Source organism: Lathyrus oleraceus, chromosome 7 (genome assembly GCF_024323335.1).
Source record: "Lathyrus oleraceus cultivar Zhongwan6 chromosome 7, CAAS_Psat_ZW6_1.0, whole genome shotgun sequence".
NCBI classification, from domain to species: Eukaryota; Viridiplantae; Streptophyta; class Magnoliopsida; order Fabales; family Fabaceae; genus Lathyrus; species Lathyrus oleraceus.
Genome location: NC_066585.1, coordinates 18970644 through 18995379, shown reverse-complemented (window position 1 = coordinate 18995379; position 24736 = coordinate 18970644). Strand labels below are relative to the sequence as shown.

The window sequence follows — 24736 nt, the reverse complement described above, 5'->3', positions numbered from 1 at the left end:
GAGGTCAACGCTATTGGAGATGCCCACTGTTGGATGACACCCATCTACAATTACCTCACACGAGACGAACTCCCGGCTGACCCGAAAGAGGCGACCACTGTCAAACGACGCGCATGCTCGTACGTACTCCTCGAGGGCAAACTCTACCGGAGAGGATTCTCCATCCCACTACTCAAATGCGTCGAGGAAGAGAAAGTCCCCGACATACTTGGAGAGATACACCGGGGAATTAACGCTCAACACCTCGGCGGACGATCGCTCGCACGAAAAGCCCTTCGAGCAGGCTACTACTGGCCGACCATGCAAAACGATTCGAAAGAGCACGTCAAAAGATGTGACAAATGCCAACGACATGCCGACATGCACCTCGCACCCCCGAACGACCTCAAATCACTGTCTTCCCCATGGCCCTTCGCGTGGTGGGGCATGGACATCCTCGGACCCTTCGTCACCGGATCATATCAGAATAAATACCTCATCGTCGGGGTGGATTACTTCACCAAATGGATCGAGGCGGAGGCACTGGCTAAAATAACCGCGCAGAACATTCTCCGGTTCTTCAAACGCAACATCCTCGCTCGGTTCGCTATACCCCCGGCACTTGTCACAGACAACGGGACACAATTCACGGACGGAGGATTCCAGGACTTCATCGCCAGCCTGGGCACCACACAGCATTTCACGTCTGTCGAGCATCCACAGACGAACGGGCAAGCAGAGGCGGCCAATAGGGTAATCTTACGTGGCCTCAAACGCAGACTCGGTGAGGCAAAGAGGGCATGGGTCGAGGAGCTACATAGCGTGCTATGGGCCTACCGCACGACTCCACATTCTACCACCGGGGAAACCCCGTTCCGACTAACTTACGGCACCGAGGCAGTCATCCCGGTGGAGATACGGACGCCAACGAGGAGGACGGAGGAGCCCCTAGACGAGGAAATGAACGATGAAACCCTTAGAGCCGAGCTCGACCTAGTCGAGGAGATACGTTCCGAAGCAGCTCTCAGGGAAACAACCCTCAAACAAAAAATAGCACTACGCCATGACGCGAAAGTCATAAAAAGAGAGTTCCAGGTCGGCACCCTGGTCCTCAGAAGAAACCAGAAAAACCCGAGAGAGGGCAAACTGGCGGCCAACTGGGAAGGCCCTTACCGCGTCCGCGACAAAACGAGCAACGGGGCCTATTACCTGGAAAACCTACAAGGAGAACAACTCGCTCGACCATGGAACGCAGAAAAACTTAGACAATATTACAGCTAAATACACCACGGGGAGACGTGGCAGGTACGACCACGCTCTTCGTCCCCAAAACCCCAGGGAGGAACCACGAGACCCGGGAACGATCCGGGGTCACATGACAAACACAACCCTCCCCGACGGTTGGGATCTTGACCAAGACTCAACGTCGAAGTACCAGGACTGGCAGGGCACCCAGCTCGCGATGGGAGGGCCCAAGCCTCGGGACCAGGGTTCGAACAACGGACCCGGGCCTCGATACCCACGGGCACAAAGCCCGACACTTCGTCGGTTCCCTAAACCGAGGAGATTATCAAAGTCGAGCAGAGTACGAATTCATACAAACAAGTATCAAACACAAACGAGCACAATGAATGATAACGTAAATATTCATGCATTAAAAACGATAAGAGCGGCCGAAGCCAAGTACGCCCGAAGGCCATATTACAACGCCCGAAGGCCAAATACATAAGGCACGCAGGCCATGATAACTAAAATCAAAGAAAAACAAATAAACTAAGACTCCGCTCGGAGCACCTCTTCATCCTCTTCTTCTTCTTCTCCCCCCAGCTCCTCCTCCGCTTCAAACGGGCAGATAATCTCACCGTCCCGGACGCAGCAGTTATAGGCCGACCCTACTGTCACCAACTCAGGGTTCAGAAGCCCGAGCTGCTCGACAGCATTGTCGAAACCCTCTTTGAAGCAGGCCACGAGATCTTGGTTGAGAGTCCGAATGTGCCCTAGCAGCTCACCGCGCGAACCAAGGGCGTGTTCCTCCTCGGTCTCATCTGCCAAAGGACGGACCTTTCCCTCGAGAGACTCAACCTGAGCCCGTAGGCAAGCGTTGTCCTCGGTCAGCTTCTGATGGTCGACCACCTGCTCTTCCAAGCTCGCCTTAGCAGCCTTCAACTGGTCCCTCTCCTTTTCCACCTCCTCCAGCTTCTGGCTCAGCCCTTCCTGCAGCTGATGCTCTTCTTTGTAGTCCGACAGATCTTGAGATAGTCTTTCCTTCTCCGTCCGAACCTGCAAAAGGGCATCCTCCAGCGAGGCGGTGGAGACCGAAGTGTCGGTCAAAACCATGGCCGTCTCCATCACCCGGATGACAGCAGCAATATCCCTGGCCAGATCTTTCCTCCGGGCAGCAACATCCTGGTCCAGAATAGCCTTGGCCTCAGGCGCAGGCACAGCAATCGACTCCTCGGCCTTGAAGAACGACCGTTCCACATAGCAGGGAGGTAGAAGATAGCTGCCCGGTCCATGCGAACTTCCTGGAGACGACCTGGTAAGGGCCCCAGCCGGACGCTTCCGTTTATGGAGGGGAGAAGCCGCTGGCGACGGACTGCTATCAGGAATGTTGATCGGGTTAGATCGAGGAGGAGAGGAAGGAATCACGCTCGCCGCCTGCGAGGGACTAGCCCCGGCATCGCCAGCAGTCTCCAAGGGACGGGCCACAGTTTTCTTCTTCTTCTTGGGCACCCGGTCAGGAGCGCCGACCTGATTCGCTAGCTTCAGCACCCGATCACGAGCATTGGGCATGGCACCTGCAAATAAATTACACACCAACATTAGCGAGCGAAGTCATAAACAGAAATAAAAAGCTAAACAAAGTCTGCCTACTCAATAACGCCAGAGCTTCCTCCTCGGTATCACACTCGAGCAGAGCCTTCGTATTGATATAACGCGCCTCGGTGATTAGTTCCCCGGCCTCATCCAGGTAGGGCACGCCCTGTCGATTCGCCCAGAACCCCAAGCTGAAGCTCTGCACGTAATCGACCAGCTTCTTGTACGCGAGCCTATCCTCCTCGCCGAGCATCGCATACTTGACTCGGTAATGCGCCGTGGAGAGATCGAAATGATCACGCTGCCACCTCAGCGGTATCTTCGACATCAGCGTCTCCTCCCCATTGGGTGTCCGCTGATAGTAGTATAGAGAGTGAAGGGCAGCCCGGGTAATCGGCATCACCACGTACCACCGGTTTTTGAAATGGCGAACAGAATCCTCGTACGTCTTGAACAGACGCACGGGCTGCTTGAAAGAAACCCAACTGTGGCGACCACGGGAACCGGACCTCTGGAGATGGAAAACGTGGAAGAAGAGAGCCCGGGTGCAACCAATGCCGAGGAACTGGCAAACTAACTCGAATGCCCGCATAAATGCGAGAGCATTAGGATGTAGTTGGGACGGCGCCAGCCGGAGCCACTTGAAGACCGACATCTGGAAGGAGTTGAAGGGCAGTCTAATCCCCGCCTCACGGAAAGCAAATTCATACATGGTGAACTGCTTCCCCGGGAAATGATGGCAAATGCGGTCTTCTTCCTTGGGGGCGCAGCAATACCAGTTCGGTGGATCCTCCCGGCTTATGGTCTCGACCATAGCGTAAGCAATGACGGCCTCGTCACAGAAGTCTGATTCCTCCTCCAAGGGCTCGTCCGCAACCCATGAGAAGTCGACCTGCCCGGAAGAGGAGGCGTGTTCGGTACCATCTCGGACACTCCCATCCCCGACAGGGAGACGAGCGATTGTCGCGTCTTCGGTGGAGGACCCAGAATCTTCCCTCCTCGGTCGTAAGCGCCCGGTAGCACCTGAAACGCAGACAGAAAGAGTGAATTCGACGTCGTATCAAATCCACCCTTCCACCGCAGGTCAAGTGAAAGGGCGTAGCGGCGACGGACACTAACCGTGCTCAACTCGGTGACGCGCGCATTCTATGGAGACCGGGCATAAACTTCATACAGCCTATGCAAGTATTGCCCGGCATATGAAATTTATGCCCGGTACAGTATGATCCCAACCCTATTTTCTACCACCTAATATACACCTACAGTCCACTACACTGTTCCTAAGTTAAACCTAACCACATTTCTACAAAAATAGCACGCGTTTGACAGAAAACAACAAGGAAAAACAGTGGGTCACAGTGGAAAATCATACCTGTCATAGTTAAGTTGAAAGGGGTACGGTGGTGCCCGAGCAGAAGACGGTGGTTCAGATAGGAGGACGGGCGGAGACGGCGGTCCAGACGGTAGAGCGAGCAAACGAGGGAGAATGTGGAGAACTCCGGTGAACGTGTGAGCGAAAAAAGTGGAAATGAAGTTACTCAACCCCTTTTTTATAGGGCTTGGCACGTGGACCAACACGCTAGGTCATCATTGCCTAGCCTGCCTACGCCGTCTTTGCACACGAAACGAAGCGACCCCACTAATTCTGAGACACGTCTATCAAAGATAAGAAACTGAAACGACCCGAGCACCTATCCGTCTCCTCGACTCACCAAGACGCCACCTCCCCGCGTCATACCCACGTTTACCACAAGGAAGGTGCGGACCAACCGATCACCTCCATCCCCGACATTCCCGGAGAAAGGGTCGGTCATGAACAGGTCTGTTACGACCTCACCTGTCTAACGATGAAGCTTCCCCATCGCCTCGGGGAACCCTTAGTTGAAACATAAGTCATCTCTCTGGCTCAGAGACTCGACTTGGGGGGCTCCTGTTCTGGACTGGGCCATGACACTAGGCACGGCACGGCCCAATGCTCGCCAAGCCCACGTCCAAACGACCGTGTCCAAACGACCACGAGGACACGTCAGGTGAACGACCGTCCGCCCGACGAACGTCTCCCCGGCCCCTTAAATACGTGTCGGACAACGAGCGGGTCCTCCTCATATGATCTCCATCCACTCATCGTCAACCCACGTCGCGGACACCTAAGTTGTGTCGGGCAGAGCCATAACGGCATCTCACTCACCACGTCACCCAACTCCCCTATATTGTCTCCTTAGGGATAGGGGCAGTTGGACCAGGGGGCAGACCTTGGTCTAGGTCTTAACGCTTCTTACGCGTCCCCTGGCAGCTCCTCCTTGGGCCTAGCTAATCCAGCCCATTAGGAGCCTTGGCCCAGCGCTGGGGGCTCAATATAAATACCCCTTTCATGGCAAAGGGGCAGGTATTCTAACTCACACTCTGATAACCTCATTCTGTACCTTTTCTGACTTAAGCATTGGAGCACCTTGCAGGTACACCCCCCTCTCATTTCATTCTCTGGCCCATTCACCAAGACCTTGGAAGGCCCTCCTGATCAGGTAAGATCAAGATGCTAAAATAAAAGCGTAAAGTAAATAACAAGAAATAGAAACAGAAAATAAATGACATTAAAATAAAGGTAATATAATAAGATGTTAGTAAATTATGGTAGTGATAAAAAATGAAATATGTTTTGGTCATTTTTTGGAGAACACTCAACTAATTCACCCACAAGCATGAAAATATGAGCCCATACATCACCATGAGAAGGGCCCCAACTTGGATAAAATCAACAAGTATGCCACTAGCTCTTACAAATGAAAAGGGAACAATATTTTCACACAATACCATGAGGAATAGGAGACTTACAATCTCACTTGTGAAAATTCCTTACTTTCGGGACAAATTTAGCACTATGTTAAGCAATCGTAATTGGACTTATATAGAAGTCACAGCTATCTAAGGTCGGTCAATAATAATGCTAGTGTTAATACATGCTAGAGAAATGATATGTAAACCATTATCCTAAAAACATGCCACACAAAAAGAAAAAAAAGAAATGATCAAGCACAAAGACTAGAAGGATGGTCCATTACATCAATCCATACTTCATAGTGCTTAGGACAAACTTATGCATTAATCCAAAGTACCTTAAATGATTCATGATCAATTAGGAGGTAGATTTGAAATGATGAAAGTTTATCAAGTATCAATCCATACATCATGAACAAGATGGACACAAGCCATCCATTTGATCTTGAGGAAAGAAAGAGATGAAGAAGAAGGGGACAAGAGAGACCACACACAAATTGGATCAAAGGTTTGATCAAGTCATCATCAAAATCAAACATCTATTTTGGTGGATTATGGTTTTTACCCCATCAACACCCAAGATCCATTGAGTTTGATGAGACCTATGGTCCAAACCATCATGATCCAAGACCAACAGAAGTCAACAAATTTTAAAAACTCCAACAAAGAAACATATCAAAAGGGTGAATGTAGCAACATCCATGGTGGATTAAATAATGAATATATGGAGGTGGAAACTATAGAGGAAGAGATGGGAAGAAAAAACTTGACAAGAGAAATGTCTAATGCTACAATTGTAAAAATTAGGCATTTTGCTGATAAATGTTACGACAACAAGAAAGATCCACAAGAAGATGAAGAAAATCTTGATAGGCAAGAAAATTATTATGAAAACACCCTGCTAACAATGATTGATGAAGAAGGAAGTTGTAGTTGAATACATGCATCTAGTAGCTGAATACCAAAATCCAATTTTCAATTACCAATTGAAGAAAATGTGCTTGTAACCACCATAGAAGAGGAAAAATGCAATTATCAATGGTACCTTACCTCAGGGGGCTCAACTCACATGATTGGTTGTGTAAAATTCAATTAAGCTATGAAGAATAAGTAGAAATATGTAGACAACATCACTATTTCAAACGGGGGGGATTGATGATGTATCAATTAGGAGGAAGAATGGTGAGCATTCCCTAATTTCATATGTGATATACACTTCTAGGATCAAGAGTGATGTTTTAAGATTAGTTCAATTGCTTGGAAAGAATTATAAGATTCACATGGAAGACAAAGTGATGAGGGTACTAGATTCAAAGGGAAACTTGGTCCTCAAGGATCCTATGTTTAAGAATAGAACCATCAAGATTGAGCTCAATGTAATAGAGCATAGACACTTGGAAATAAATGCTACTATAGAGGGATGGATTTGGCATTATAGACATGGGCATCTCAACTTTGGAGATCTCAATTCTACAAAAATGAATGGCATGGTTTTAAGCTTACGAAAGATACCTATGCAATATGAGGTGTGTGAAGAATGTGTCTAAGCCAAGCAGCATAAAGGTAGTTTTAGCAAAGACGCGAGGAGTAATACCTTGTCTTAACTTGAGGTGGTGTATTCTAATGTATGTGGTCATATGCAAGTGGACTCAATGGAGGGAACACATACTTTGTCTAGTTTATTGGTGACTTTAGTAGAAAGCTATAGACATACTTGATCAAGAGAAAATATGAAGTATTTGAAGTGTTCAAGAAGTTCAAGTCCACAGTGGAAAGGAAAAATAGTCACAAACTCAAAACCTTGAGGGCAGATGGTAGAGGTGAACATGTCTCAACGGATTTTGAGAAGTATTGTGACCAAGAAGGTGTTGTTCATGAAGTAGTGACACCCTATACACCTTAACAAAATGGAATTATTGAGAGGAAAAATAGGTCAATCATGAACATGGTAAGGACCATGCTTAAATGTAAGCATTTGTCAAAAGAATTATAGGGAGAAGTTGTATCCACTCTCACATACTTGTTAAATAGATGTCCAACAAAAAAGTTAAGAAACATTACCCTTGAGAAAGCTTTGTTAGTAATGAAACCAAATGTGAGCTATATAAAAGTTTTTAGATCAATTGCGTACAAAAAATGTATCTCATAAATTAGGAAGAAAACCTGATGATAAAGGAGAGAAGATGATACTTGCAGGGTATCACTCAACAGATGGCTACAAAACTTATGATGTGGTAAAGAAGAAGGTTGTGATCAGTAAAGATGTAATCTTTGATGAAATTAAAGAATGGAAGAAAGTGGTAGTTGAATACCACAAACCTGGAACAATATAAGAAATGTTTGAAGAATCAAATTTTGCACCAGGAAGAGTTTAAGAGGAAGGAAATGTGAGGATATCAACAAGGAAAAAAGCATGCATGCTAGATTACAAGATTGTGATGTCTTTCTTGATAATTCAATACCTGATAGTGGTAACCTTGTCCATTTTGCACTCATTGCTGAATCTCAACCTGTGAATTTAAAGGAGGCATTAAGTGATCCAAAATGAATATGTGCATTGAATGAAGAGCTGTAGTCAATTGAGAAGAACAAGACATGAGGGATGATTAATCTACAATAAAGGAAGAAGGCAATTGATGTGGAGTGGATGTTCAAAGTCAAGACAAATCCCAAAGGCGAGTAATCAAGCACAAGACTAGATTAGTGGCAAAGAGATTCTTGCAAAGAGAAGGCATAAATTTTGAGGAAGTATTTGCACATGTGGCAAGGATTGAGACCATTAGACTATTTATTGCAATTACAAATAGAAAAAAAAATCCATCTATCAGATGGATTTTAAGTTAGAATTTTTGGATGGTCCAGTAGAAGAAGAGGTGTATGTAGCACAAGCTTATGGGTTTGTTGTAAAAAATTAAGAGTCGAAATTTTACAAATTAAGGAAAGCTTTGTATGGCCTCAAGAAAGCTCCTAGGGCTTAAAAAAAAGGATTATGGTTTCCTAAATGAATTAAGATTTTACATAAGTGTATCTGAACATGACGAATGATCAAGAAAGATGCAAGCAAATGGATAATCATTCTATGTCTTTATGTTAACGACCTTCTGAACATACGAGAGGATTACATTAGAGGGTTTATGAGTGACTTGATGAATGAGTTTAATATGATATATCTTGGCCATATCACATAATTCACTTCCATTGAATTTCAGAAGACAAGAAAAATGTTTCTTATGCATCAAAGGAGATATGCACTTGAAATTTTGAATAAGTTTTAAATGGAACATTGCAATGTTGCAACAACACCTAGAAAACCAAGGATGGAATTGTGATAAGAAGAAGGGGGAAAAGGGTTGATTCAATACAATATAGAAGATTGATTGAAGCATTGAAATACTTGTGCAACACAAGACCAGACCTAGCATATAGTGTGAGAATGATAAGTAGGTTTACGAAGAAGCCAAAAGTCCATCACTTAGTTGTAGCCAAAAGGATCCTTATGTACATTAAAGGACCAACGTATTGTGGCATCTTATTTCCAACAATTAACAAGGGAAGAAGTCGCAAATGACTTGGATACACTAGTTCTAATTGGTGTGGTGACAAAGATGACATGAAATCAAGTGAAGGATACAATTTTCTGTATGGAAAAGCAACAATGGTGCTCAAAGAAACATGTACCTTGTCATCATGTGAATATGAGTGCATTGCAACATCCTTGTCTGCTTGTCATGATGTGTGGTTGATGAATTTGATGAAAGAGTTGTGCGACGAGAAATATGATGAATTGGTATTGAAGATTGAATAATGTGTCTAAAATAAATCTTGTTAAAAATCTCATAGTTCATGGGAGAAACAAATACATAGAAATGAAATTTCATTACTTGATGGAGCAAGTGAAGGGAAATTGAAGTTGAAATTGTAAAACATTGTAAAACTGAAGATCAAGTGGTTGAACTATTGACCAAAAGTGTAACATCTGAGCTATTCTAGAAATTGAGAAAGATAATGAACTTGGAGACATTAGTAAACTTAAATTAAGACGTTGTGTTGTGATCTTATATATTCAAGTTTTTTTTTGGTATTTGAATACAGAATAGTCGAATACTATATAGGGGTAGCCGAATACATGTATGATAAATTTAATTTTCTGTTAATCGGTTAGTAGTGTTATGTGTAGACAATGTTATATAAATAACCTACTTGGAGTTTAAATTACAGCTCATGCGTATTAATTATTCAAATGTCGTTTTCTTCTCACTGTCCATCTGCCCACTGGCGACTTGTTTTCTGGTAATTAATTATGGACATTGAAGGAAGATAAGCAGCAATTTGAACTTGAATGCTTGGTTAATAATTTCAGATAGTGTCTCTTGTTCGCCCTCAATCAAGGTTTTAATATTAGCCACCTAACTATATTTTCCAATTTAAATTAATGTTATTTTTATTATTATAAAATAATTAAAATATATGGAATAACAAATATGAGAATATAATTTATTAATCACTATTGAAAATATGTTTAACAATTTTATTTAAATACAAAAGAACATTAAAAAAATATGATAAAAATAAAAGAGTTGTAAGACATACAATACAAAAATATTTTACAATTAGAATTTAAAAAATAAAATATTTCTCATATTAAATAAAATACTCCCCTCCACTAAAAAATAAAAATAAAAATAAAAATATATAATTATAAATTAACAACTATAACATGTCTTATCTCCTTAAATGTAGTCGGTTACATGAATCAAATTTTGTATTGGTTTATTCAATATCATGCTTCTATCTAATTCGTTTATTTGGAGATTTTTCTTAATAGTTTCTCTTAAAGTATTTTAAATCTTCTTATACTTCTAGTTGTTTGACTCTTCTCCATATATTTACTCTCTTTACAATATAATTTATCGGTCTTCTCTTTACATGTCAAACCACATAGGCCTATTTTTCATAATATTTTTTATTATAGGTGTTACCCCAAGACTCTCACTCATATTGTCATTTCTAATCTTATCATGTCTAATTTTACCATACATCAAACACAATATTCTCATCTCTGCTACACTTAACTTATTCTCGTGTAAATTCTTAACCGCTTAACATTGTCCGTACAACATCACAATTCTTACCAATGCTCGATAAAAAATTTCTTTCAGCTTTAACGGTACTTTTATGTTACATCAAATCCCTGAGACCGTTCTCCATTTCAACCATCAAATTTGAATTTGATGGCTTACACCCCTTCTATTTTCCCATCATTTTGTATTATAGACTCAAGATATTTAAATCACTTGACTTTTAGGATAGTATGGTCTCTAACTTTTACCTCTAGGTTAGAAACAATATTTTGCTGAACTTACATTTCATATATTCTGTCTTACTTATGCTTAGGCAAAAAACATACATCTTGGTGATAGCTCTTGGATGTGCTCCCTTAGTATATCAAAAATTAAAGTAAAAAGATAGGGGCATAAGGTTGAACTTTGGTGCAATCCTGTTGCAATTTGGAAATCGTCCATCTCTTCAATTTGGAAATCGTCCATCTCTCTAGACATTATATCATGCGCCTTTTCCAAGTCAATAAAAATTAAGTGTTAGTCTTGTTGGTTCATCCAATATTACTCTATCATAGGTCATAGTGGATATATCACTTTCATGGTCGACCTCGTGCATTAAACCAAATTGATTATAAGTAACTTGAGTCTTTTTCGATAGTCTTCATTAAATCACTATTTCCAATACTTCATGGTATGACTCATAAGTTAAATCCTTTTATAATTTGCACAATTTTGTATATCACTCTTGTTCTTATAGATTGGAACTAAAGTGGTTCTTCTCCATCCATCAGACATTTGCTTTAACCTTCTATTTTTACGATACTTTTATTATTTATATGTACTTATGTGTTATAAGAGTAAGCTAAATTTGATGTTTAATATATTTTGGATGTATTATTGATCAATTTACAATTATATCATATTTTTTTAAAGAATTAATATATTTAATAGTGGTTAAAAACCTTCCTAGCATGTTTTAAAAACCGTTGCAAATTACATATTTATTTAAAAATGTACATCACATTTAAATTTAAAACATCATAAATCAACTAACGATAGTTTACACAACAGTTTTTTAAACTGTCACAAACAATGCTCACGAGACCAAGTTTTATGACGGTTGACAAATTATCACAATGTTAATTTTACGGCGGTTCTAACTCCCACAAGTTTCTCTTAAAACCGCCGTAAAACGTATTTTCTTTCCTAATAATGTACCCACTTAGCAGGTATTGTGACCAAACATTTAATTGATGAGAGATTTAGTTCAAGGAGAAAAATCTTCTTTCCATATTATGCGGGAGAACAAGTCTTCCACTCCCTTCATGTTTTTGGTAATTGGAGGAATTAAACTGCTCCTTAACCTAAGTCTAAGGATTCTTCATAAATGTTTTAATTAAAATTGAGCAATGAGATTCACTAATTCTACGTAAACACCACTTACATCTATTGTAACTTTCTTAGATTTTCACTGCCATTGTATTTTTTAATAAGTATAATTTTATTTTTAAATATAATTTTATTGGATCGATAATAATAATATATTCAATTAATTATCTTCTTTTATTTTTCGAAAATTATTTTTCTTCTTAAACTAAAGGTAACAAAACATATTGTTATTCTTTTGAAGAAAAAACAGAATATAATAAGTGATAAGTACGTGTGTATATATATATAAAATGTTGGAAAAATTGAATTAAAGTCGATTCGCTTATGATAAAAGTACAAATTTCACACTAAGTTTTTGATTAGGTTTGTCAACGATTATAAATTCTTAGAAGAATTATTTCTAAAATGGACAAAGACGATTATTTTATAGAATAATGACTAGTAAAAAGGTGGCTCACATGATTTAACAAGCTACATCAATACATATACAGAATTAGACTAATAATGGTCCTTTTGTTGATTTAACATTCTAATTGTAATTACTGATAGTTACATAAACCAATAAGCAAAGACCTCCACTATTGAGGTTTTTTTACCGAGATAACCCAGTTTTTCGAAATAATTCCCAAAATATCCCACGTTTCAAAAAAATTCTCAAACTACCCGACTTTTAGGAGGTGTCGTCAATTGGATTGGCGACTCCTCTTAAAACTTAAAGGGAGGCGCCAATCCAATTGGCGACACCCTTAAAAAAACCTCAAATGAGAAAATCTCCAACATGAAAGTTGTAGATCTTTTCAAGACAATGAATTTGGACATAAACTTTGCATCATTTGGATTTTTGTTTGAGAAAGTTATGGGCAGTTGAATTTGGACTACTGAGTTTTTCAACTGTTATTTGACCTATAATGTTTTGCATTATCGCATGTGTTTCTTTTAGAATTATGAAATTTTGTCCAACATAACATTTGAAGTAGACATCTCAAAATTTGCAATGCACTTGGTCCCACCTCAAAATAATTAAAAATGAGAGAGTTAGGTCCTTGCGAACTTGACCCAAAATTAGGGTTTCTGTCAAAACATGTGTATGTGAATTTTGCCAAAAGGGACCAACTTCAAGCCCTTCTGTTTGAATGATAAAAGTCTCAAATGACAAAACCTTAAACATAAAAGTTGTAGATCTTTTCAAGACAATGAATTTGGACGAAAATTTTGCATCATTTGCATTTTTTTTAGAAAGGTATGGGCACCTGAACTTGGACTCTTTGACATTTCAATTGTTATGTGGCCTATAATGTTTTGTATTATCATATGTGTTTATTTTTTAATTATGAAATTTTGTCCAACATAACAATTTAAGTAGACATCTCAAACTTTGCAATGCACTTTGTCCCACCTCAAAATCATAAAAAATGAGTGAGTTAGGTTCTTGAGTAGTTGACCCAAAATTAGGGTTTCAGTCAAAACATGTGTATGTGAATTTTGCCAAAATGGAGTTTAGACAAAGAAACCTAATGTTTGGAGTTTACACAAAGATAAATTTGATATAATACGACTTGATATTAATAAAATTTGGAGTTTACACAAAGAATCCTAATGGTGATGACCGGGATCACCTAACCGACCTCCGGTCCCACATCCCCTAGCTACCCTAACCCTTGGCCCTAATCCACATTGACAATTCTGCACCGGTGTTTGTTCATCTGAGAGGCCAGAAGCGTCATTACCTCCTACAGGAGAAGATCCGTTGAGGTATTCAGCCAACTCAGCATAGTCTTCAGTATTCAATGATGGTGTACCGGCGTAGCTGAGCTCATGACCCATGCCAGAGAAGTTGGGGTGTGGTTGACTCATGGATGGGCGACCGGGACGGTTGAAGGGAGACATGGGTGTGAATGATGCGTCTAGGAAAGGTTGGAAAGGTTGTTGGGGTGTTTGGAAGACATAGGGTTGTGGGATGTTTTGGTTTTGTGATGTTTGGGCTTCTTGGCTACGGTAGGAGGAGGGGCGGTTAGTGTTTTGGCTAAGGTGACTTTGGTAGGGTGATGGTGTGGGGGCGAAGCGATGTTCGGTCTGAGGTTGATGGTCCATTTGTTGGTGGTGGTATGGGGTATGTTCTTGGTATTGGGGTTGGGTGAATGACATGTTTTGGTTGTATGTTTGTGTGTTTGTGGAACGGAAAGTTTGACGGATAGGTGGTTGTGAGAAACCGGGCTGAGAATGTTGTTGGGGGTTAGATGTTAATCCTTCTTGTGTGTAACTTGTCTGGCGTGGGTCGTAGAGGTACATATCATCGGCAATGAATTGAAAACCAACCGATCTGTACCAAGCCATATAAGTACGGCTTGGTTTTACCTCATTTGGCATGACTGCGTCAGTTAAGACATGGTCATGACGGTGCTTCCACTTGCGACACTCTAATCTTGCGAAGGTTTGCCAAGGGTTGAGGTTCCATTGGTCGTTCACTTTACGCATATGCCATTCTCCTAGACTAGATGGGGGATCTGGGATATTCTGGACCATACCGAACTGCAGCTTCACACGATCGATGTTGTGCATCTCCACAGTTGTGAACCGTATTATCGGTGTGCATGCTGTCCATACGGCTGCGTCTTCTGCGTTGACCTCATGCTCATGATCCAGATTAAGGTATGGACGCCAAATGAACTGAAATGTTAAAGAAGATAGGATTATAATGAATGTAGAAAAAGTTAACATAATATGACGAAATAATGAAGTTATTTTGCTTACGTCTGTCGGTCGAAGGTGATCCAACAGGTTGCGATACTGAGTAATACAGTGTCTCGGACATCTGCTGTAACTCATACCACGTACCGACCATCTACACCAAAAAGTTAAACAAAATTAGTTTGAGGTAATAAACTTTAAGGAAGTAAGTAAAGATATAGCAATTTAAACAACTTACTTTTTTGCATATGGAAAAGTGAAAGGGTTGTTATTGACCGGTGCTAGAGACGGTAGTCTTGACCAACCCCATGCTTGTAGCAACACAGCACATCCAGAAAATGTAGATGTGTCTTTGTGGAAATTTTTGCACAACGAACTATAGAGATAGGCTAGACAAGCGGATCCCCAACTGTAACTACCTATTCTATCTACATGTCTAAGTAGAGGTAAGTACATAATATGCATGCTAGAACCACTACCTTCGGGAAATAAAAAGGATCCTAATAACAGCATAATGTAACACCTAGTTTTTATTATTCGAGCATCTTCGGTAGAATGCTCATCTAAATATAAACTATTATAATATGACTTTAGGCGTTAGAGTAGTATACCTTGACCTCTAGCATTATCATCTAACAAATCAGTTTCTAAAAGCTCCATGCAAATTGAATTTGCATAGTTGGTCTTACCATTAACAGCTTTGCCTTCAATTCGTAGTCCTAAAAGCATGTAGACGTCTTCCAACGTCACGGTACACTCACTGGTTGGAAACCAAAATATGTGTGTGTCTGGCCTCCATCTTTCGCATAAGGCTAGAATGAACTTGTTATCTATAGACCAAGACATAATCTTGCTAATATGACCAAAACCGGCGAGTTCAACATAAGGTTGAATCATCGGGTCCATTGGGACAAATTCGTGGACTCGAGTTCGAAACCTTGATACATCCTATAATAGAAATAATATAACACTTGACTAAGTTGGTATTTCAAAATAAAATGGGGTTGGTGAAGATGAAAGATAAAAAGTTAACAAAAGAAAAAACTTACATATGTTGCGATGTTTGCAACTGTTCCTCTGTGTGCTTCGCCCATTGTGAGTAAAGACATATTGTTGGGGAGTTGGTGTAGATGAAATTGGAAGATGTTGTTGAAGATGAAATTGTAAAAGAAGTATTGTAGAGGAAGTAATGAGAATGTTGGTGTGGAAGAATTGTTGAAGGAGTGGATGTATTTATAGGCAAATGGAAGAGAGCATAAAAATTTGTGTTTTCATGGTGTCTCCACCTCATTTGGCGACCATGTACAATCCTAAAGAGGGGTCGCCATTCAAATTGGCGACACCATAGGGCCATGCATGCAAGGCTAGTTCTGAATGCTTGGTTTCGAGGTCTGATTGCATGGGGTCGCCACTTGAATTGGCGACCATGTACAAGCATTAAGTGGAGGCGCCAAACCATTTGGCGACACCATCTGCATGTCTGACACGTGGCAGTCTTGTCTCCTGCATGCTGAACAAGTCACTTGTGGATGGCTTGCATGATTGAAACATCATCTCTGACTACCTTACATGTCCGACACGTGTCTGTCTTGTCTCCTGCATGCTGATGACTAACTTCTTGATAGCTTGCATGGTTGACACATCATCTCAGACTGTCTTGCATGACTGACACATCATCTCAGAACTAGCTTACATGTCAGACACGTGGCTGTCCTGTCTCCTGCATGCTGAAGAGTCACTTCTTGATAGCTTGCATGGTTGACACATCAACTCACACTGTCTTGCATGACTGACACATCATCTCAGAACTAGCTAGCATGCTTGACACATCATCTCAGAGTAGCTTACATGACAGACACATCATCTCAGAACTAGCTTGCATGCTTGACACATTATCTCAGAGTAGCTTCAATGTCCGACACATCATCTCAGAACTAGCTAGCATGTGAGACACTGATACCATCTATTTAAGTGTCTTACTATCAACATCCAAGACAATTCACTCACATTCATCTGCACTTGCCAAATAGTTTTCATCTCCATAATGTCATCTTCATCATTATACAGTGTCAACGTTCATTGCAACGGTGAAACTTTTGAGTCTGAGCTTCATGGTTTTTGTTTTCGAAACATTGATACCATTAGAATCACGATCAAGAGAAATGCAACCTTTTTGCATTTGAAAAAAAGAATACAATCCTTTATAGGATCAGGTATTGTGTCAAAGATCACATATCAAAATCCAATATTTTTTGAGAATGGTCAATGCAAGTTTTTCCCCCTTAAGGTACGAGACGATGAAGATGTTGAAAACATGTTTGTTAGTCATGAACATTCAGGCATGGATTGTATCGAGTTGTACATTACTCTACAACCATGTATACCGTCTCAACAGTCTCAACTAACCGATCAGGATGAAGCTGGTGAAGATGATGCACAATGGTCAGATGAACTCAACCCAGAAGCAGAAGTAGAAGTCGACGTTGTTGATGAAGAAGAAGAGGAGACTGAGATACAGGTTGATCACATGCTGAACAACGACGATGAAGATGATGCTCAACCACCACCAATACCTCCTAGTCATGCCTACAATCCTCCTCAACATATGACAAATATGGATCTTCACGACGATGAAACATCCGACAGTGTCTTCTATAATCCATATCCGAGACCAGTAGGCGAATTAAAGGTGGGAGACATGTTTCGTACCAAAGAAGAATGTGTCTTGGCAATCAAAAAATTCCACATGAACAACTTTGCTGACTTTACAGTGAAACGCACTGATTCTAGAAGGTATGTTATTGAATGTCATAACATGCTTTGTAAGTTTCGTTTGGCTGCGTCTTACAAGAAGAAAAATGACTCTTGGGAGATCGCTTCAATAGACCCACCGCACAGTTGCGTTGCAACTAACGTTGAACAAGATCACCGTAAACTGAGCACAGCTTTGATATGTCAAGACATTCTGCCATTGGTAAATAAAGACCCATCAGTGAAGGTGAGTATAATTATATCCCATATCCGAACATCATATGATTATACTCCATCTTACAAGAAAGCATGGATTGCGAGGACAAAGGCTGTTGAACAGGTTTTCGGCAACTGGGAGGATTCATTCAAGGAATTGCCACGGTTTTTATGGGCACTAAAAACTTATGTCCCAGGAACTGTGGCAATTATGGAGACAGTGCCAGCAATGATGCCAGACGGAACCTGTGCTACAGGTAATAGAATATTTCACCGTCTCTTTTGGGCATTTGACCCGTGCATCAAAGGTTTCGCTTTCTGCAAACCTCTCTTGCAAATTGATGGCACTTGGTTATACGAAAAATACAAGGGTACTTTGCTCATGGAGGTTGCACAAGACGGTAACAACAATGTCTTTCCCATTGCCTTTGCTTTTGTTGAAGGTGAAACGGTTGGTGGATGGGGTTTCTTTCTTCGACATCTCAGAACGCATGTCGCTCCACAAGCCAATCTATGTTTGATTTCTGATATACATGCTGCCATTGAGAGTGCCTACAACAACCATGACAACGGATGGCATGATCCTCCTTCTACACATGTCTACTGTATCAGACACATTGCACAAAACTTCATGCGTGCTATAAAAGATAAGAATCTTCGCAAGAAGGTGGTGAATGCTGGGTATGCTTTAACTCAACCGTCATTTCAATATTATCGTGATGAAATTAGACTGTCTAATGAAAACGCGGGGAGATGGATAAATAACATACCAGTAGAGCAGTGGACAAGAGCATTTAACGGTGGTTGTCGATGGGGCCACATGACAACAAACATTGTGGAATGCATGAACGGGGTTTTCAAAGGAATTCGAAATATGCCGATAACCGCCTTGGTAAGATCAACCTATTATAGGTTGGCTTCTATGTTCGCAACCAGAGGTGAAAGATGGAGTGCAGTGTTAATGTCCGGACAAGTATTCAGTGAGTGTTGCATGAAGGTCATGAAAGAGGAGAGCATCAAAGCTACGACACACGCTGTAACAGTCTTTGACCGTCATAGACAAAATTTCAGCGTCCAGGAAACAATGGGCAACAACGAGGGGAGACCAAATTTAGCCTACGCTGTTAGACTACACAGAAGTTGGTGCGATTGTGGAAAATTTCAGGCCTTCCGCATACCTTGCTCCCATGTCATTGCAGTATGCGCTTATACTCGTCAAGACGCTTACACCCATTTATCTGATGTGTACAAGGCCAACACCATCATGAATGTATATAGTCAAAGCTTTTCAGTACTACCAATGGAGGATTACTGGCCTCCATATGAAGGAGATATTGTTTGGCACAATGAAGAGATGCGTAGAAAGAAGAAAGGAAGGCCAAACAACACACGTATCAAAACAGAGATGGATTCCACAGATAAAATGATATGATTATGTAGTATCTGTCGTCAACCAGGACACAACAAAAACAACTGTCCCAATCAAGGAGCATCATCTAGATCTTAAGCTTTTTGTAACATTGTATTTCTGTAACAATCAATCATTATATATCATTAAGTTCTTGTTACAACGAGTTTCATAACAAACATCAGTACAAAACATCTGAAAACATAAATGATTCTAACTGATTACAACAATCAAATTAATGTCGTCTCGACCGAACATCATTTCCCTAGCATCCTTATCAGTCTTCATTCGCACCCAACCAAAGATACTGTCAAGTCTCTCAATACTTCTGATTTTTTCCCCTTCTGGTATTTTCCCGTCTAACCATCGAACCAGCTCCTTCTTCAGTTGATCTAACGTGGTGATGTTCCAAAACAACATCAGCAATTGAGGTTTATCTCTCGCATAAATCACCTTACCGTATCAGCGACGAACACCAAACATGATAGCCAAATGATTATATGAGTTGTGGAACAATTGGTCACACAACGCATCTATTTATAAGACAAAAAGGGTATTTTATGAGGGAGTCGCCAATTGAGTTGGCGCCTCCTCTTAAAACCTACACATAGGCGCCAATTGGATTGGCTAGGGCACCTGCCCTAGCCAATCCAATTGGCGCCTCCATTCAAGTTTTAAGAAGAGTCGCCATATGAACAACTTTCATGTTCATCAAAAATCCATTTGTTACTTGGAAGCTCATCATTCATTTCAAAACATTATAGGTCATTTTGACAAAAACCCTAATTTTGGGTCAAGTTCGCAGGGACCTAACTCACTCATTTTTAATTATTTTGAGGTGGGACCAAGTGAATTGCAAAATTTAATATGTCTACTTCAATTTTTATGTTGGACAAAATTTCATAATTCTAAAAGAAACACATGGGATAATACAAAATATTATAGGTCAGATAATAGTTGAAAAACTCAGAAGTCCAACTTCAACTGCCCATAACTTTCTCATAAAAAATCCAAATGATGCAAAATTTATGTCCAAATTCATTGTCTTGAAAAGATCTATAACTTTCATGTTGGAGGGTTTGCCATTTGAGACTTTTTTAAGGGAGTCGCCAATTGAATTGGCGCCTCCTCTTAAAACTTACACATAGGCGCCAATTGGATTGGCTAGGGCACCTGCCCTAGCCAATCCAATTGGCGCCTCCTAGCAATTTTTAAGAGGGGTCGCCAATTCAATTGGCGCCTCCTCCTAAAAGTGGGGTAGATTGGAAATTTTGCTGAAAACTGGGGTATTTTGGGAATTTTTTCGAAAAACTGGGTTATCTCCGTAAAAAAACCCACTATTAATTTGAATTAATTTGATTTGAAACTACAACTCATTTTAAAAATTATTCAAATCTCATTTTCTTCGAAGATTAGTCAAATAAATATTTTTTTTTAAAATTTAAAATTATTAATTAAATAAAAGTTGGATGGATCTGAAAAAATGTAGTCGGATAATCTAACTTGGACAAATTAATAAACAAACTCACATGGTTTAAGTAGCTATATTAGTACATAAACACAATTAGACCAATAATGGTCCTTTTGCTTTGTTGATGTTAACATTCTAATTTTAATTAGTGATAGTTTCATAGGCCAACAAAAAGAAGACTCCAACTATATATTGATTTGAATTAATTTGATGTGAAACTACAGCTCATGCTAATTAATTATTCAAATGTCATTTTTCTTATGGATTAGTCAAATTAGTCTGTTGACTGTAGCATGTTGTAACTAGCATGATGCATGCATCTTATTTTGTGATAAATATTTAATTAGTAGGATAACTAATTATAGTTATTGAAAAGCAAAGGAAAATGAACACATTTGATTGTTAAGGCATACTTTGAACTAGAAAGCTTATCTTACAAGTTACAACAAACTAACACATCCTTCTATCATTTCAGATATAGCACTAATAAACTATTTCAACAACAAAATAAATTCTTTTTAAAAAAAAAAAAATTTATATGCAATCACATTAAATAATGTATTTGTCAAAATTTGGATTTATTACTACTACGACAAAAATCAAGTCTTATCTCACAAAGTGAAGTCAACAACATGGATCAACTTTTGTCATATATATTTTTTAATCATAATTCTCTACAAATCGTTAATCTTTAGATCTTTTTTAATAACTTCTCTTATAATTTTTATAGATCTTCCTCTACCCTAACACTTTGATTCTTCTCCATCGAATTTACTCTCTTTACCATAATATCTACAAGTTTTATCTCTGTTTGGACAAACCACCTAAGTCAATTTACCACAATCTTTTTTATTATAGGTGTTACACTAACACTCTTTCTAATATTCTCATTTCTAATCTTATCACGCATATTCTTACCACACATCTAACGCAACTTCCTCATCTCGACTACACTAACTTTAGTCTGATGCTGATTCTTGACCGCCCAACATTTTGTCTTGTACAACATCGTATGTCTTACCGCAATCATATAAAAATTTCATTCAGCTTGAGCGGTACTTTTGTGTTACATAAAACCTCTGAAGCCCTCCTCAATTTCAACCACCATGCTTGAACTCAATGATTTACAACTCTTTCTAATTCTCTATCACTTTGACTTACAGGCTCAAGATATTTAAACCGTGTGTCTGGAGGAATGATATAGTTTTTAACTTTCACCTATGTAGGTGTTTAATTGGCTGCATTAGATGGTAAAACACTAGCTGGATTCTAATGTCTTGACTGATGTCATGACATGGTGTGTATGTGTGACTGCACTGTAGGTTAGAATATCTAACTGTACTCTGATGTCTTGACTGATGTCATGACACACTTGAGTAGTTACTGCAGGATTAGCTAATACAGGATTTATTGAATGTCAAACCGGATGTTGTGACATTCATCCTTGTCAGCAGATACTAAAGAATAGAACAGCTGGTGTTCTGTTAGAACTTAGTATTTATTTCCAGTCTGGTTATCAAGGAAATACCAGACCTGGCATAAGGCCTGCTGACTGAATGTCAAACTGGATGTTATGACATTCATCATTGACAGCATATACTGAACAATAGACAGAGTGGTGTTCTGCTATACTTCAGCATGTTTCTTAGTCTGTTCTTTAAGAGGATAACATAACTGACTTAAGGCCAAATGTGTAAATGTCAAATTGGATACTTTGACATTTGTTAATGTAAGTTGTTACTGTAGTATGGTCATTTTGGTCATATACAGGTCAGCAAAATTGTACAGTCTGTTTTCTGGAAAAACAGACTTAGCATATGATCCTTGATGTCAAGCTGAATGTCGTGACATTCATTCCTGACAGCATATGCTATATTGTAGGTTGTTCAGTTTTCTGTTTCAGCTTTTTCTCAGGCTATTCTTCAGGGATTCAACAGCTGAGAGAAAATCCAGGAAATCAACAACCAAGTTACATTTAATGAACCTAACAAATAGCCTATTTGTTAGTAACCTAGATGTGGAATTTAGGGGAACTCACGTGACCTTAAATTCAGGAGAATACAAGTGCAAAAGCCCAAGTACTGCAATATAAAAGGAAGTCGTTCCTTCATTCAGAACTGGGGATTTTGAGGCGTGAAGATTTAGTGTGTCCATCATACTTCACTGCTGTATTTTTGTGAGTCTTGTATTAGACATATCTTGTAAGCCAAGCCTTTATCACGTAGATGATTGCTTTGGCATAGGGTGTTCATTGAGTTGTAAGTGTTGTGTCGCTCAAAGCTTTTAAGCGTGAGTGCTGTGTATCTTGATTAAAGCTGTTAAGCACAATCAAGAGTTGTTTGAAGTGTGACTTCAAAATTATCTTTAATATTGATTAAAGGTAGTAATCAATGAGGTGATTGAGGGGGAGTGAGTAGGAACTCTGATCTTAGAGTAAGATTGAAATTGCATTGGGTAGGGATTAAGTGAAGAGTTGTAAACGGGTGAGTTTAGCTTTGAATTAATACTACTGATAGTGGATGTCCTCCCTGGCTTGGTAGCCCCCAGATGTAGGTCATGTTGGACTGAACTGGGTAAACAATTACTTGTGTTATTTACTGCACTTACTTTTAAGTTCTTCATAATTCTTGTCTGTGCAGAATTGGATGTCATAACAACCCGTGTGACATCTAAAGTCTGATAACTAGAATTTCAATTGGCATCAGAGCAGGCACCCTGCCTGTAAATTTCTGGGTGAGATCTAGGGAAGTTACTTTCTAGTACCATGGACAATGATATAGGACACTCAAATAGACCACCCATGTTGGATGGCTCTAACTATGATGACTGGAAGCCTCGTATGATAGCCTTCTTAAGGTCTCTAGATAGTAAAGTCTGGAGAGCTGTCAACAAAGGATGGGAACATCCAACAAAGACAGGTGAAGATGGAGTCAGTGTGCAGACTCCTGAAGAAGAGTGGGACAAGGAGCAAGAGGCATTAGCTCTTGGAAATTCCAAGGCCTTGAATGCATTGTTCAATGGAATCAGTAAGAACATCTTCAGGCTGGTGCACCACTGTGAACTAGCTAAGGAAGTTTGGGATACCCTCAAGGTAACTCATGAAGGTACTTCCAAGGTGAAGATGTCCAAACTTCAGATGCTGACCACCAAGTTTGAAAATCTGAGGATGAAAGAGGATGAGACTATTCATGACTTTCACATGAATATTCTTGAAATTGCAAACACCTCGGGTGGACTAGGTGAGAAAATGTCTGAAGAGAAACTTGTAAGAAAGATTCTCAGGTCCTTGCCTAATAGATTTGCTATGAAGGTCACAACCATAGAAGAGGCTCAAGACATCTGCAAGATGAAGGTAGATGAGCTCATTGGTTCCCTCCAAACCTTTGAAATGGGCTTAGGTGAGGATACTGACAGGAAGAACAAGAGCATAGCCTTTGTTTCAAATACTGAAGAGAAATCAGAAGAAGGAAACTGTGGAGGAAATGAAAGCATCGCAGAAGCCATAGCCATGCTTGGAAGACAGGTCACCAAGTTCATAAAGAAGGTTGATAAACAGGGTAGACCCAATGTCAAGAACATCCCGTCTGACATAAGGAAAGGATCAACTCCTGAAGAAAAGTTCAACCAAGGCAAGGGAATCCAGTGTCATGGATGTGAAGGATATGGTCATATTAAAGCAGAATGCCCTACCCTCCTCAAGATGCAAAGGAAAGGGTTGACTGCCACCTGGTCAGAAGAAGACACTGAGAGTGAATCTGAAGGAGAGTCTGCTAAACACGTCACAGCTCTGACCAGTGTTTGTGCCTCAGAGAATAACTCAAGCGGAGATGAGCTTACCTTGGATGAACTTGCTGCCTCATATAAAAACTATGTGTTAAAAGTGCAGAAGTATGCATCCAAGGAGAGAAGCAGAAGAAACTCATCAAAGAGCTGGAAGCTGAGAAACAGAAGCAGCTGAAAATCATAGAGGGTTTAAAGTGTGAGATTTACTTGCTGACTTCTAAGCTAGACCAAATGACCAAATCCATCAAGATGTTGAATAAAGGAACTGACACCTTGGAAGAGATTCTAAAGGTAGGACAGATGTCAGGATCCATGTCTGGCTTAGGCTTCGCTAAGAATTCTTCGTCTGAACTCAAAAAGTCTAAGACTGGAGTTCAGAAGTTCAAGCGGAAGTCACAT

At 40.2% G+C, this 24736-nt stretch overlaps 1 protein-coding gene across 1 annotated transcript; it reads right to left on the bottom strand.

The window, feature by feature from the left end:
* Window positions 1-1680: 1680 nt before the first annotated feature.
* On the bottom strand, window positions 1681-4175 carry LOC127101753 (uncharacterized). The gene is made up of 4 exons (XM_051039199.1): window positions 4169-4175; window positions 2854-3819; window positions 1842-2777; window positions 1681-1727 (listed from the first exon to the last, which is right to left on the bottom strand). Exons 1-4 carry the CDS (start codon window positions 4173-4175, stop codon window positions 1681-1683), a joined length of 1956 nt encoding a protein of 651 aa, XP_050895156.1.
* Between the last annotated feature and the right edge of the window lie 20561 nt (window positions 4176-24736).

Excerpts from the sequence above, each read along its gene's own strand:
- LOC127101753 (XM_051039199.1), bottom strand. Across the intron at positions 2,778-2,853 it reads GGAAGCTCTGGCGTTATTGA|GTGCCATGCCCAATGCTCGT; the intron begins GTAGGCAGACTT and ends ATTTATTTGCAG. Across the intron at positions 1,728-1,841 it reads TAACTGCTGCGTCCGGGACG|TTATCATGGCCTGCGTGCCT; the intron begins GTGAGATTATCT and ends CTTTGATTTTAG.